The 14,399-nt window shown below is 50.6% G+C and overlaps 1 protein-coding gene across 2 annotated transcripts; it reads left to right on the forward strand.

The window, feature by feature from the left end:
* Positions 1-22: 22 nt before the first annotated feature.
* On the forward strand, positions 23-9,859 carry pwwp2b (PWWP domain containing 2B). 2 transcript variants are annotated; one of them, XM_064318296.1, is made up of 3 exons: positions 23-1,189; positions 4,170-5,814; positions 7,620-9,859. In XM_064318296.1, exons 1-2 carry the CDS (start codon positions 993-995, stop codon positions 5,812-5,814), a joined length of 1,842 nt encoding a protein of 613 aa, XP_064174366.1. In that variant the 5' UTR covers positions 23-992; the 3' UTR covers positions 7,620-9,859. The 2 variants fall into 2 exon arrangements, with proteins under 2 accessions (XP_064174366.1, XP_064174364.1); XM_064318294.1 differs by having other exon boundaries at positions 7,614-8,872.
* The last annotated feature ends 4,540 nt before the right edge of the window (positions 9,860-14,399 follow it).

Raw genomic sequence — 14,399 nt, forward strand, 5'->3', positions numbered from 1 at the left:
TCCACAAGGTGGTGCTTTTATGTGATGATTCTGCCAAACAGGTAAGGCCGAAGGGGTTTTAGCCGATTAAGTCAAACCTGAAGTTGTAAAATGAACTATTTAAATACTGAAGAGGGATATATTGCAAATTAAGATAATCTCGGGACTTTAAAGTCTCTGTTTAAGCTAAATTTATCAAATCTCGAAAAACAAATATTAATAGGTGGCAATGCATTGACTCAGAAAAGTTTGAAATTCTCATACAGTAAACTGGTAAATATTTAAAATTGTTATACAGAGATTAATATTACGAATACAAACAACTAAGAAGTATTTGAGGTGGATTTTAGATTTATTGCAACAAACCTTCACATAACTTTGGGTTGTGTTAGTATGAATCTCAAAATTTTACTCTATCCATTGACGTTTATAAATGTGAATTGTTTTATGGTATATAAGTATGACTTATTAGTGTAGTTACTAAACAATTGGATTGACATTGATAGACATGGACTGGCAGATAATCAGGGGTAAACATTAAAACTGCATGATGAATGAACGTCACTTTACAACCTTTTGGAAATTTTATTGAGTTGAAGTTTCTGGGAAATTATCCAGCCAACTGTATCTTAACTGGACTGCTATATTCGAAGCCTGACCTACGTTACCAGTTCCAAATCGTTCACCTGAAATAAAGGTCATGTATGGTAATTAATCATTTAGAATAAGGTAAACTATCAATCTGTCAATCACACGGGAAACGGTATCTGCCAACAAAAACGATCGAAATGGATGTAATGAATGCAATTTCCTTCAAATAACTGAAGACCATCAAGCTTTTGAGTTGATTTGGAAAAGCAGTGCTGAAGGATTGCTCTCCTCTTTCTTTGTGATGTCACTACTGGCAGGGCTGTTGTAATTGCCTCGGTGGAGGTGATGGCGTCATTCTGTGCCCTGGTGTAGCCTCCCGTGCTCCAAAGGAGAAGGGAGAAGGATCTGAGGCCGAGGCGATCATGGCTCTCGCGGCCGGGATCGAGCAGCGCCAACCGGGACACCTCATCCAGGAAAATATGGAGGCTGCGGCGGAGGAGCTGCGGGCCGGCTCCAGGATCCCGGTGATCATCGATCAAATAGTTAACGACACGCTAGTGGTGACCCTCAGCTACCGAGAAAGGAGCTACACGGGAATATTGCTCGATTCCAACAAAAAGTGAGTTTCTATTTAAGGCGAGTTTTAGGAGGTATTTATTTTAATAAAATGCACAGGCCTGCACGCATACAAAGGAGCGCGGAGAGAACTCATGACTAGGCCTTAATTACACAGTGCGCTTTTCAGATAAAAACTATTTAATATGTATTGCAGTCAGAATCGCCTCATTCTCGATAATTTGCATTTTAACACTCGTATACGGGTAATTTAGAATATATTATATGCAACTGTTTAAACGACGGCATACATTTGACAAGCTATCTATCTTGGCTATTTAGCAAGCTGGCTAGCTAAATAGCTGGGAAGCTAGCTTGCTAATTATCCATTGCTGCTAGGTAGATTGCTAGCTGGACACATTAAGATGGTGCCATTTTTGGCACAGTCTAAATTAATATAAAAGGAAAACAATTTACAACAGTGTTTTATTGTAGAAAACAATTTACAAATTTGCCCACAGCTGGTCTGCTAGCTAGGTATGGGTGGAACAATTTTTTCATTGTTGTAGCAAGATATTTGAATTCTTTTGTTTTGTCAATAGATTGTGCCAAAGGAAGCATGCACGTGTTATGGTTACTCTCATAACTAAAACTAAATAAAATTAAGGGAGTTTTACATGATTACTGAGCATTTGCAGTGTCTGTCTATGCTTGTGTCCATGTGCCAGTTTGCAGAACACCCTACTTCTCTCAGAAAAAAAAACAAACATTTATCATGACTGGTAAAATGCATCTAGACCAGTCCCGGGAAAGCACCATTTAAATGCTGCTATGGAGCATATCACTGCTCATTAATTGTGAAATGTCAGTAATGTTACAGAGTTACTCCTCTCTGTTCACTGGCTGATGTGTGGGGTCTCTGATGACTGATTGAATACATATTCTGTACTGTGCTGTGTAGTTTGGAAATCAAATGAAAGGTGGATAGGTAGGGTTGTCTTTTTCTCTCTCTTATTAAAAAGGGGGGGATGAGGCATCACACAGTGCAGTCCGACTGGGGCCTTGTAGTCACATGGGCTCCCCTTGTTGAATTGATAGAACCCTATCTCTTAAAACCTTGGTGTATTTATAGAACCCTGCAGCTACATAATCATACCAACCATTTTTTTGTGAATGTGCACAAACATTCCAAGCAGCACATAAAGGCCAGTGGTTCCTGTCATAGAATGTTTCAGCTGGCTAATGGCTGTTCTACCTTTCACAGACAAAATGTTCTTTGTTAACTTCTCCTGCATTGAGTGTCTGCATTCAAGCCCTGCTGTTTTCTTTTGTCCTTTTTGGAAGTTTTTGCGCTTCTGTTCGGTTTCTGTTGCATTATCTGTGTGTTTATGATCTTTTTCTTTAAAACTTAGGCCAGCACAGGCCGATGGGTAGCAGTGATGCTATTAATGCAACGTTTATTTGTCCAGCAGAAATTCTCATTTGTAGAACTTGCACTGGACACCTGGGTAGATTTTTGTTGCTGTAGCGAGGCCTTGGGATATTTTACAAGCACGTTAAAAAACAAAAAAGAAGTAACTAGAAAAAAAGAAAATGCTTCAGGTTTCTTATAAAAAAGAGTGAATCAAGAAAGCGAATAGAGGTATTTTCAGAATCTTGAGCTTTCCCTTGTCATTTAAATTAATCTCCTCATAAAAATCCACTGTGGCTTTGAATAATATGTATTTAAATATACAGCTATGTATGGCATCTGGGTACTCTGGCACTACTAGTGAATTCTGGGATTGTTTTTGTTCAGAAAGATGGAGCGGGACTCCGCACCCTTTAGCTCTTTGTGAAGGTTGACACAACAGACTCGTGTTTCAGAAGTGGCCACAGTCACCTTTGAAAGTTTCCTAATATCAGTTTCACTGCAGCTCGAAGTGTGCCGAGCCTGTAGCTTATAAAGAAAGTGTAGTGTGTGTGTGTGCGCGTGTGTTTTTAATAGGCCACCGCAAACACAGTGCTGTTCCGGCAGTGCTAGGACAAAAGGAACCCCAGCCCCCACCCCCACCCTCTCCCTATTAAAATGCGCAATATTCAGGTGATGTGTCATGTTGAGAAGCCAGGATGTCTGGCCATATTCAGAGCCTGTATATGTTTATATATATATATTTCATTTTATTAAATAATTATTTCTGTAGCATATTTGTTTTTGAAATGTCAAGCTGAATCACATAATTAGCATTTTTGACTCAGCAGCTCCAAAATTGGCAGTTTTGGGGCAGGAAACACAAAGAGGCCCCTTCCTTTTCAGCGCACACTGTACGCATGTTTCACTTCTCTCTTTATTCAAGGGTTACAAGGCTGTTGCAAAAATAGTTTGATAGTGTGAACATTGAGTTAGGTCACCCTTGGCGTCCACCCAACTCAGCCCCCCCTCCCCCCCCCGTATTACACAGAACCCGGGGCAGCAGCTGAACTCGGTATCAAGCAGCTCTTTCCTGTGTGCTCAGGGCCAGCTGTGGGCTGTAGGCCGTGTGAAGATCGGAATTCAAACAAAGGCAGAGACAATGGGAGCCGGCGGTGTTTACCGTGGGTCTGCACACGGGCGCAAAACCTGCTCAACAAGTGCAGCTCCGGCAAGACTGAGCGCGCCTGCGAGAGGGACTCCCGCTCGCGCGGGTTTCTAGGAACCGACCGGGGCTGGAGTTTGCGTTAAAGTCTGCGTGACCAGCGAAGCTGCTGTACTGTGTGTTTTACCTTAACCGTGGTGTTGGTTAGTGTGAGGGCTGAGAAGTGTTGCCCATAACACAAAGGGAAAACCGGCCGAGTTAATTTGGTAATTAAGGGAACCAAGCTTCTGCCTAATCTCAAGTTCATTTTGTTTCGCCACTTTCTTTAAGAATTAGAATCGTCCGCTTTCTCCCCCGCCAATCAAAATCTTATTTAGACTTGGGTATTGAAAAGTAAGTCTCAGTGAATGATGTAGGCTATTCTCTGTCCCTGACTCTGTCTGGGTTGTCCACATGTCTGGGCCCTAATCCCCTCTGTTCTTGCTGCAGGACAGGGCTGTTTTGCCTGCCAGATGTGGTGACAAAGCAAGAGGAGTCCCCAGCACTGAGGCCCTGCACTGACGTTCCACCCCTCCAGCCCTGCGCCGAGCCTTCCAGTCAGACAGAGCCCAGACCGAGGGACGAAAATGCCCTTCCAGAGAAGACTCCGGCTTTTGCCCCTGCCCCTGCCCCTGCCCCTGCCCCCACCCCCACACCCGCACCTGCACCCGCACCCATACCCGCACCTGTACCCACCCCAGTGCCTGCTGGGCAAGCTCCTTACCCCCCGTATTTTGAAGGAGCCCCCTTCCCCCAGCCCCTGTGGGTACGGCACAGCTACGGCCAGTGGGTGCCGCAGCCCCCTCCCCGGCCAATCAAACGCAAGAAGAGGCGGAGCCGGGAGCCCGGCCGCATGACCATGAGCACCATCAGGCTCCGCCCCCGGCAGGTACTGTGCGAGAAGTGCAAGAACACCCTGAACAGCGACGAGGACAGCAAGGACGGGTCAGGCGGGGCCAAGGCCGCCAAGAAGGAGGACGGCGACGGCAAGGAGGGCAAGAGGCGGGACGAGCCCGGGGTGTACGACGCCAAGAGGTGCAAAAGGGACAAGTTCCCGGGGGAGGTGGTCCCCCACAGCCCTGTCATCAAGATCTCCTACAGCACACCGCAGGGCAAGGGGGAGGTGATGAAGATCCCCTCCCGGGTGCACGGCTCTGTCAAACCCTTCTGCCCCAAACAGCAGGCCCAGGACGCGCTGGGGGAGGCCCCGCAGGAGGAGCCGACGCCCGCCCCGGACGCTCCCGCGCTCTGCCCCGCCGTCTCCATCCCCAAACTCAAGCTGCCGAGGCCCCCGCAGCCCGCCCAGGACATCCCGTCCCCGAAAATCCGACTGAAGCCGCGGGGGGCCGGGGAGGACAGCCTGTCGGTGTACGAGGCGGAGCTGGTGGGCGGGGCCAGGAGGCGGAGCCCCCGGGGGCCGGGCCCGCAGCTGCCGGGCCACTCGGAGGACTCGGCGGAGAAGAGCTCCCTGGAGCAGTCGTCCGGGAGCTCCGGGGAGGAGGGCGATCGCCACGGCGACCTCACCCTCCTCATCAACTTCCGCAAGCGCAAGGCGGACTCGTCCAGCCTGTCGGTGTGCAGCAGCGACAGCCTGGACGAGTCCAAGTCCTTCAGCTCGGACGGCACCTCGCCCGAGCTCTGCGACCTGGCGCCCGGCGACGACCTGTCCGTGTCCTCCTCCTCCTCTTCCTCGCGGGACGCGGGCAAGACGGTGCCGCCCCTGACCGTGCGCCTGCACACGCGCAGCATGACCAAGTGCGTGACGGAGGAGGGCCACGCGGTCGCCGTGGGCGACGTGGTGTGGGGGAAGATCCACGGCTTCCCGTGGTGGCCGGCGCGGGTCCTCAGCCTGGCCTGCCGGAAGGGCGAGCCGCGGGGGGCCGAGGCCTGGCCCGAGGCCACCGTGTCCTGGTTCGGCTCGCCCACCACCTCCCAGCTCTCCGTCTCCAAACTCTCGCCCTTCCGGGACTTTTTCCGCTCGCGCTTCAACCGCAAGAAGAAAGGGATGTACCGCCGGGCCATCGTGGAGGCCGCCAAGGCGGTGGGGCACATGAGCCCCGAGATCACCACGCTCCTCTCTCACTGCGAGACGTAGGTGAGTCTTTACCCGGCTCCTCTCCCGCCTCCTTTTTATCTCCCCTCACTGTGACTCACGGCTGAGTCTTTTACATACTTAACTGTGAGAGGTAGGTGAGCGAATGAGTCTTTGTCATATCTGACTTTGAGACAAAGGTGAATAAGTTGGCCTTAACCTTATCTGACTTTGAGACAAAGGTGAATAAGTTGGCCTTAACCTTATCTGACTGAGAGGCAGTGAGCGTTTACCCCCCTCTGAGAGGAGAGTGACGCCTCACCTCAGCGTTAACGGCTGCCCTTAACGCCTGCGGCCCTAACGCGCCGTTCAGGGTGATTGAGCGGCTAATTGGATTTAGCATTGCTGCTAACGTGTGCCCTGTCTGACGCTGCGAGACCGTGAGCCAATGCAAATGTGCCGCAGATTAAGTGTGCCCCACCCTGGTTTGCATCGGTCTCCCCCCCCCCCCCCCGGGCCATGCCTTTGCATTCAGGCTGTTTAGCTTGGCTCCATTTGCTACCGCGTCCTGCGGATTCACGGGTTAGCATTTGCTTTATCCTTTTCTCACCTGCGCTTCTCTGTGGAGTGTTTCACTGTTGAAGCACCTGTGTTTTCATAAGGTTTGTGTGCTGTTAGTGTATCCATCCGTTGCTATTCGTTGTTTCAGGTTTCCGGTTTAACCCGGAGGGAGGGAGAAATGAAAATCTTGTAGCATAACAGGTAGCTGACTCACAGATAAGCGTCTGCACACGCACCCCAGAGGAGCTGTGTTTATTAAGCTCAGAGCTTGTGCGCATGCGCGCCAGGCCATCGTTAGCCTGAAGGTCAGCCGTCAGATGCTCCTGCTCCACGGAGAGCGGGCGTGTCCTGTGATGAGCGTGCGTGCGGAGAACGCCCCGGGAAAGGTCACGTCAGTGAGTCCGGCCCTGCGGGACGCGGCCTGCGTTGTTTCAGCACTGACGCGTGAACGCCGGGGAGATGGGCTCTGAGGCGTACGCGTGGTCCCGCCCACGGTGCTGTCCCACGATGCATTTTTGGGAATTACGCTGCGGTTCCGTGGTGAATTTGAACATCTAATTGTAGGACATGTTGTACATGCTCCCAAAAAATGGCAAGCTCTTAAACGCGCGAATGTGGAGCGTTGGTAAATATGTGGAAACGGGCGCGCGCTGCTATATATACGCTCTGTTATGAGGTCATAGGGCGGTCAGCGCTATTTCTGTCCCCTCTGAGAGCAGGAGCTATGCGGTTGCCTTCCCGGGCAAAATGGCGACTGACCACGCGAGTTCCCCCTGAAGCCCGCCGCCGTGCCGTTTTGCGGTGTTAGCGTTAGCCCCGCGTGCTGGGAAAGAGTCCTCCCTCTGCGAGCTGCGCTCTCACGCTCCTGAAGCGGATGTGCAGCCCCGGGCAGGCCCTCAGGCCTGGGCTGAGCGGGTGCCTGAGCGGGTGCCTGAACCGGCCCTCCCACATGCAGTTTAAGACTGGAGCCCCGGTCCTGCCGTTGCGTCAGGCGTGTGTGACGGCGGTTATGCAGTCGCAGCCCCCCCCGCGCGCACGTGCAGCCTTGCGGTCTGATGCAAATGGCAGCTCACTGCTGGCTGCCGCATGGCACGAGGGCTTTTTCCCTACGCGTTCGGAGGGGACGGGTGCTTTGTACTGTTGTTTGTGCCAGCGTTGTTGCAGCACGCCTGTTCTCCGTCTGGGCCTGTCGGAGGAAGAAGACGACGACTCCCACGTTTCCTCATTAATCCTGTTTTTATTTTTCCTTCCTTCCTTCCTTTTCTCCCTCCCTCCCTCCCTCCTCCTCCTCCCCCCCGAAGAGACAGAAGTTGTGAGTACACAGTCATCTTCCACAGCGATCCCCGAACACACGTACCTCCCCGGGGAGAGAGAGAGAGAGAGAGAGCACCTGTCGTTGCCATGGTGACACCGAGGAAGAGGATTTGGCGCCTCAGCCCCCTCCCACCCCACCACTGATGCAGGGAGAACCGGGGGGTGGGGGCCCACAGGTGGAGCGGCGACCCGCTTAGGGAGGGCTCCCCAAAAGCGATCCCTCCTGGAACGACTCTGAACAATTCCTGTTTTTTTTTTTCCTCTCCATTTCCTATATTTTAATAGAGTGAATAGCGACACTACAACGGCCGAATGTATTTATTACCTACAACACTTTAGTGGATCTTTTTACAATCTAAGACCTTCTCACTGCTGCTGTTTTCCCGGTCGATCCTCTGCCCCTTGCATTTGTGACTGCCGGCCTCCACCAATGAGCGACTGTCCCTCGTGGCCATGTGACTGTTTGCCTCCACCAATGAGCGAACTGAGCCGTCGTACCCAGGAAGTCAGGTTCGATCCTTGTGCCATCCTCCTTTTAAAGCATATAAATGCATATATTATATATAGATATCTATATATTACTAATGAGAAGTCTTATGATACGGTTTTCACTCTTCGGATATGAACACGATGTGAAGCGGCTGTCGTTTTCTCAGATCACGCTGTAGGTCTTATAATATGCAGTATTTCTCTATCAGACTTGCTGCTCTGTCAGACAGCTGTGTCTCTGTGCTGGTTTCCTCCCCCCCCCTGAGGAACGCAGAAGTATTACTACCCTCCCCCGCCCTCTGACTTTCCCCCAGCCTGTTAGGAACACGTCCTCGGCCGGTGAGAGGTGGACCCAGCCCCATCCCGCTTCACTTTACTTATTTAATGTTTCATGAAAAGAAAGCACTTTATCTCTACCGTAGTGGCCTGCTGCAAACCAACTATGAGTTTCTGTGTCACGAACACTAACTGGAGTTACAGTACTGACGCGCAGACGACAACGTTAGATGGAATGCAGTTGATTTTTTTATTTTATTTCGTTTTTGTTTTTTTGTTTTTTGTAAGTTTGAAAGCAAACTTGTTTGGAAGCTGGAAGGAAAAAAAACACACTTTTCGAGGGCAATTGTCTACACTGTATCCGTAAACTTACCTGAACTGTACTGTGCATTTTTTTCCACCGAATTCCACTGGAGAAATCAAAATGTTCTGTCCTATGCATCCCATCCTGATTAAAGCTTTAAATGACTTGTTGTCAGAATACTGTGAACTCTGGTACTGGTGTGTTCTGGGCAGGGCTGGGGAGGGGAGGGGGGAGGGGGCAGAGGTCAGAGGTCAGAATAGGAGTGGTGCCCAAAGATTTGACTGTGAGAAGTATTGACCTTTCACGACTCCAGAGGAGCGGTTCCCAGACCTGGTTATGAGGACCTGCAGTTTGTGTGCGCATTTATATGCTTTGCAGTCATTCAGTTTGGCTGGCCTATTGGAAGATTCTGTCTGAGGTGTTTCTGAGCTGGTTTAGTTTGTAGGTAAAGATGTCTTCGCTGTTCGTTTATGTTCGTCAACCGCCTCCCACACTCTGCTCTATCTGGCCTTGGAAGCGCTCAATTGAACCGCTAATTAATATTTGTCAATTGAGCCAACTTTGAATGTGGAGTTCCAGGTAGTTTAACAGAACGCAAATGAACTGAATTTAAGTCGTTAGAGATGCTTTGACTTGAATGTTTGCATCAGGGCACTGGTCCACCATTGTAGCCCTCTCCCAAGGTCCTGGGAGCGGAGAGTAGTGGCGGTGTGGAGCCCTGATCAGAAGGCTAGCGGCTCTGTGAAGCCTCAGTGCCTAATGAAAGGCTCTGTCTGGGAGGGCACGCATTCAGAGGCTGGGAAAGCTTGCTCTGGAGGAGAAAGGGCTACAGCTGGAGAGGTCTGAACAGGAAGTGGAGGGGGGTGAATTTGAAGTGGGTATTTGAAGAGTGCTAAACTGCATGGGCCTCCACCGTCCTGCTTCCCCTCCTCCTCCTAACCGTTTCTGCCCAGCAGTGTAACACCATTGGGTCTCCCGCGCTGGTGGTCTCACACACTAGGTCCCTCACTAGCTCCCCCTGCTGGTTGTGCAGAGGGCTTTGCAGACTTCAGGTGATTTGCTTGTGTTAGCAACATTGCAGCCTGCCGTGGTTTGCACTGATGAAATCAGTAGGCTTTTTTTATTTACTGTACATACAATAAAACATACAAGCAATACTCCCAACCTAGTCTGAGCCATTTCCTTTCTTTGACCTGACTGCTGTCTGAATGGTTTCTGCCTACTGTGGATCATCTTCACAGGCTCAGATCTGTTTTAGTGGTTGTTTTTGTTGCCGTTGCTTCTCAAATGCTTACTTTCTCTGAGTCTGAAAGTGAACCTTGTCATGTGCAATCTGGTACGCTCAACCCAAACCCAAGATTTCAAGCCTTCCTATATTGACATTCAATCAATGGAGGCAAACACCTTGAAAATGCGGTACGCTTGGAGTTTGTGAAGTGGGCTGTGTTGGGGTGTGGATGTTCTCTCTGTGCTTTGTTGGTGGTGCGCAGTGAAATGTCTTTATCCCATATTCAAACCCCTAACTGAAATGCTTCCCCTTCTCTCGCCTCCCTGACCCTTCCCTCTTCTCCTCCTCTCCATCTCGTCTCCTTCAAGGGACTCATGGCTGCCCACGGCAACCTGATTAAAGTGGAATTACCCGGAATTACCGGGGAAAGTCCTTCGATTACAGCGTCCGTCCCCGGCGGCTGTGTGCGCTTCACTTGGGCCGGTGTTCAGTGCGCTCAGTGAGCCGCGGTGTTTGAGCCGCGGTCCTCCACCTCTCCGCCTCTAACACACGGCTCCACCGCCGCGGCCTGGCGGAGCCCGTCCCTGAAGCCCTTTGGCCCTGTCGCGTGACTGAGCTGGCCTTCTAGCTTCTCCGGCTCAGCGCACGCTGCACAAGGCCTGCAAAGGCTGTTGGCAGCAGTATCACGGAGTCTGAGAAGGATTAGTGTTTTTTTTTGAACACACCTATGTAAGAAGATCAGCGTAGTGACTCCTCCCTGAAGAACGTTTGGGGGTGGTGATCGAGCGCGTTGTTTGCTCTAATACACGGCGCCGGAATGTTCCGCTGTTCTTTTTTGGCAGGCGTGGTTTATAGGCGTTGATGGTTTGGTGTATCAGTATTGCAGGCGTTGGGTGGGGGCATGGACTATGTCCAGGGAATGTTAAGCATATCTGATTGGCCCGCTGATCAGTGCAGACATTGGTTAATTTTTCTGGCCCTAGACAGGTCTTGTACAGGTTATGGTATCTGAGTGCTTGCTTCTTCCTGACTGTGAGGGGGTTTTCCTGGGCTGCAAGAGCTGGTTTCCAGTGTTTGAGTGCCAGCCAGACTTTGGAGTTTGGGGGCAATAAGGCTGTGTTCCTCAGCCTCGGTCCTGGGGCCCTCCCTGTGTATGCTGGGTTTCATGCCAACCACAGTTGCAATCACAGAATTAAAAAATTTTAAGCTGGTAATATTTGTTAATTATGTGCTTTTCATGTTTATAGGGATTATTTACGCTCTTAAGCCACATTATGTCGGAAATAGCTTTGCATGTCATGAAGAGTAAAGTCTCATATTCACATTGTGGCATGTTGCAAATAAGAGAAGTAAAAAATGTTTAACTGCTCAAATTAAAGACTTGAATCAGTAGGCTTCTAACTGGTGATAGTGTGGACCTGAATTCTGTTAATAAGTTTAAGGAGAAATATATTGGAGAACTTAAACATGTGTTCAGAAACCTGTTTGGGAGCCTGTTCATTCACCTCAGTCTTTAATTTGATCAGTTTAAAAAATGTGTATTTAGGCACTTGGAACTTAGGTAATTGTTTGCGGTGTAGGATAATAAGTGCAATGAGAACGTGGGACTTTATTCTTCATGGTATGCTTAGCTATGTCTGACGAAAATGTGGCTTAAGAGAGTAATTCCTCTAATCATGAAAAATATGTCATTAAAAAAAATTAACATGTTAACATTCTGAGATTGCAATTGTGGCTGCACCCAAAACCAGCATAGACAGGGGTGCCTCAGGCCTGAGTTTGAGAACCACTGCGGTGAGGTAACGAGTGCATGCGGCAGTACACCTTGGGCTGGGCGTTGCCCTGCAATGTCCCAGTTTGGATCTCTTATATTCTCCTTGTGTAATCGCCCTCCTTGCCTGGGTTATGAATGAATGACTGCATTTGTAGTTGAGTCATCTGGGATTCATGCGTTTTAATTTGGGTTGAGTCTCTCAAAGTGGGCTGTAGGGCGGGGAGGTGCAGGCCATAGTGGTGGAGAGAGTTCTGCATATGTGGCCTGCCTCCAGTTTGGATGGGTGTGGCCAGTATGCTTTGCTGTGTGTGTGTGTGTGTGTGTGTGTGTGTGTGTGTGCGCGCATTGGTGCGTATTGTGAGCTTGCAGCAAATCTGTTGTGTGTGTGTGTGTATGTGCATGCTTCTGTTGTGTGTGTGTGCATGCGTGTGTGTGTGTGTATGTGCATGCTTCTGTTGTGTGTGTGCGTGTGTGTGTGTATGTGCATGCTTCTGTTGTGTGTGTGTATGTGCATGCTTCTGTTGTGTGTGTGTGTGTGTGTGTGCATGCGTGTGCGTGTGTGTGTGTATATGTGTATGTTCATGCTTCTGTTGTGTGTATGTGCATGTGTGTGTGTATGTGCATGCTTCTGTTGTGTGTGTGTGTATGTATGTATGTGTGTGTGTGTGTGTGCGTGTGTGTGTGTGTATGTGTGTGCGTACAGTGCTTCTGCAGAGCGCTGTAATCTCTTTTCCCTGGAAGGCTGCTTTGTGGGGGTGTGTGCAGTGTGACTGCAGGAAGCTCAGCGCTGATCTGGCTGAAGGCATGCCTGGCATCCCTCCACTGCGCCTGTCCAAAACCCCGCCCCCCAAACCCGGGCAGACCAGAGCGGGGAAGGCAGGTATTCATTTCCCTTTGCTCGCCTCCTCTTAAATCTGAAGATGGTCTGTAGCTTCACCGCACGCTGGCGGTTTCGTGGCGCAGGTGCGGTCTTCACCGGTCGGGTGTGGCCGAGGACCCGCGCCGGTGAGGTCACCTTCGCGCCATCGAGCGGAGGGGAGGATGTGACGTCTCCATGGTTACGGCGCATTGGGCTGGTGTGCAGCTGGGTGAAAGATCCCGCCGGCCTGGCGCCCGCGCTGCCCTCATCTCCCCCCTCCCCCGGCGCTGTGCATTGTGGGATGCCTCGTGCCTCTTTAAAAGCAGGCCCCAGCCATCTGTTCGGAGACCGCGGAGGCATAACGAGGCCTAATTAAATCTGGGACTAATTAGGCTCTCGCGGGCCTGAGAGCAGCCTCCTGACTCCGCTGTCCTTGGGTGGAAATCAATGGATCCCAGCCCTCCGAGCCCCTCTCTCCCAGCTGTTGATATAAAAACACACCGCCGTTTGTACACACACACACACACATAAATACATGCACCTGCGTTCATGAACACATCCTCTGCGCGTGTGCGCTTGCAGTTGTCTGATTTCTTGCACGTGGGCACGCTCACCTGCACTCTGAAAGGTGCAGTCAGGGCCAGGCTGAGGGTGTAATTAACTTTAATGAGGAGAGGCTCGGGGAAACCGACAGGAGGGCTGGGCACTTTTGCACACACTTTAAGGCGCACAGAAACAATGGAATGAAACGGAAATAGAAGTTTGTTAAACCCTCTCTCACACATGTATGGCTTTTCTCGGACAGAGGCAGCGAAACAGGAGGTCAGTGAGTGTGAGTGAGTGTGAACGTGTGTGAGTGCGTGTGCTGCTGTCCACCCTGCAGGTCCCCGGTGTGGTCGTCTCAGGAGACCAGGCCCTGACTCGTTAGCTCAGCCACCCAGCAGCAGCTGCTAATGAAACCGCACACAGGGCACGTTTCACACGCGTATGCGGCTCGAGGGTCAGACGCCCCGCGCACCTCCCCGCAGATCGAGTGGGCGGAGCTTGGGGCAGGCCTCGGTGAGCGCGTTTCGGGGGCCTTCCCCCTCTTCCTGCGTCCCGGGGTTTTGATTGGTCGGGGCCTTTGTGTTGGGTTATTGGGTTATTGACCATGGCTGCGGTGGCGAGTTTACTGTGCGTTTACTCCCAGCCCAACGCCGTGCTGTGCACAAGCGCCTCAGCGCTGGGTATCGATCCTCCGCCCCTGACTTTAAATGGGCTTCCCATCTCCCTGTGCGTCTGCCTGGTGCCCTCTGGCTGCCTGCTCACCAGTCTGCTGTGCCTGCTCAAAGCGCTGACATCAAACCAGGCTTCATGTGAATTCCCCGAATGGGTGGAGCCATCGCATGCTTCCCGGTGTCAACCAATCACATTTTAAATCAGATCAGACAAGTCGGATTTAAATCAGATTTGCAGTTAGAGTGATTGTAGTTTTACCTGTTTTGGGGTTTATGAAAACTTTCTCCTTCATCAGTAAATAAGATTCCTCTTATGCTTTAATGGAGTTGTAATTATGAGCCCTTTTTTGTGCTGGTTATTCATGTGTCAGGAACACCGCTGTGTGATGTCATCCTTTTGTAAAACAAATGTGATGAGCACGTGGAGCTATGGGCCCTTCCAGCCTGGGTTTGTATCTTCAGGGTTAGGGCCTCTTGCTGCACCTCCCCCTAACCAAGCTTCAATAATGTCTCCGTGGAGACCTGGAAACTCAACAGATTGCATGTTGGCGTGTGTGAGTGCGCATGCACTATATAGGAAGAGATACGCTCATGTTCTCCAAAACAAAGGCTGGTTAAACATTAGT

This window comes from Anguilla rostrata, chromosome 18 (assembly GCF_018555375.3).
Source record: "Anguilla rostrata isolate EN2019 chromosome 18, ASM1855537v3, whole genome shotgun sequence".
Lineage (NCBI taxonomy): Eukaryota > Metazoa > Chordata > Actinopteri > Anguilliformes > Anguillidae > Anguilla > Anguilla rostrata.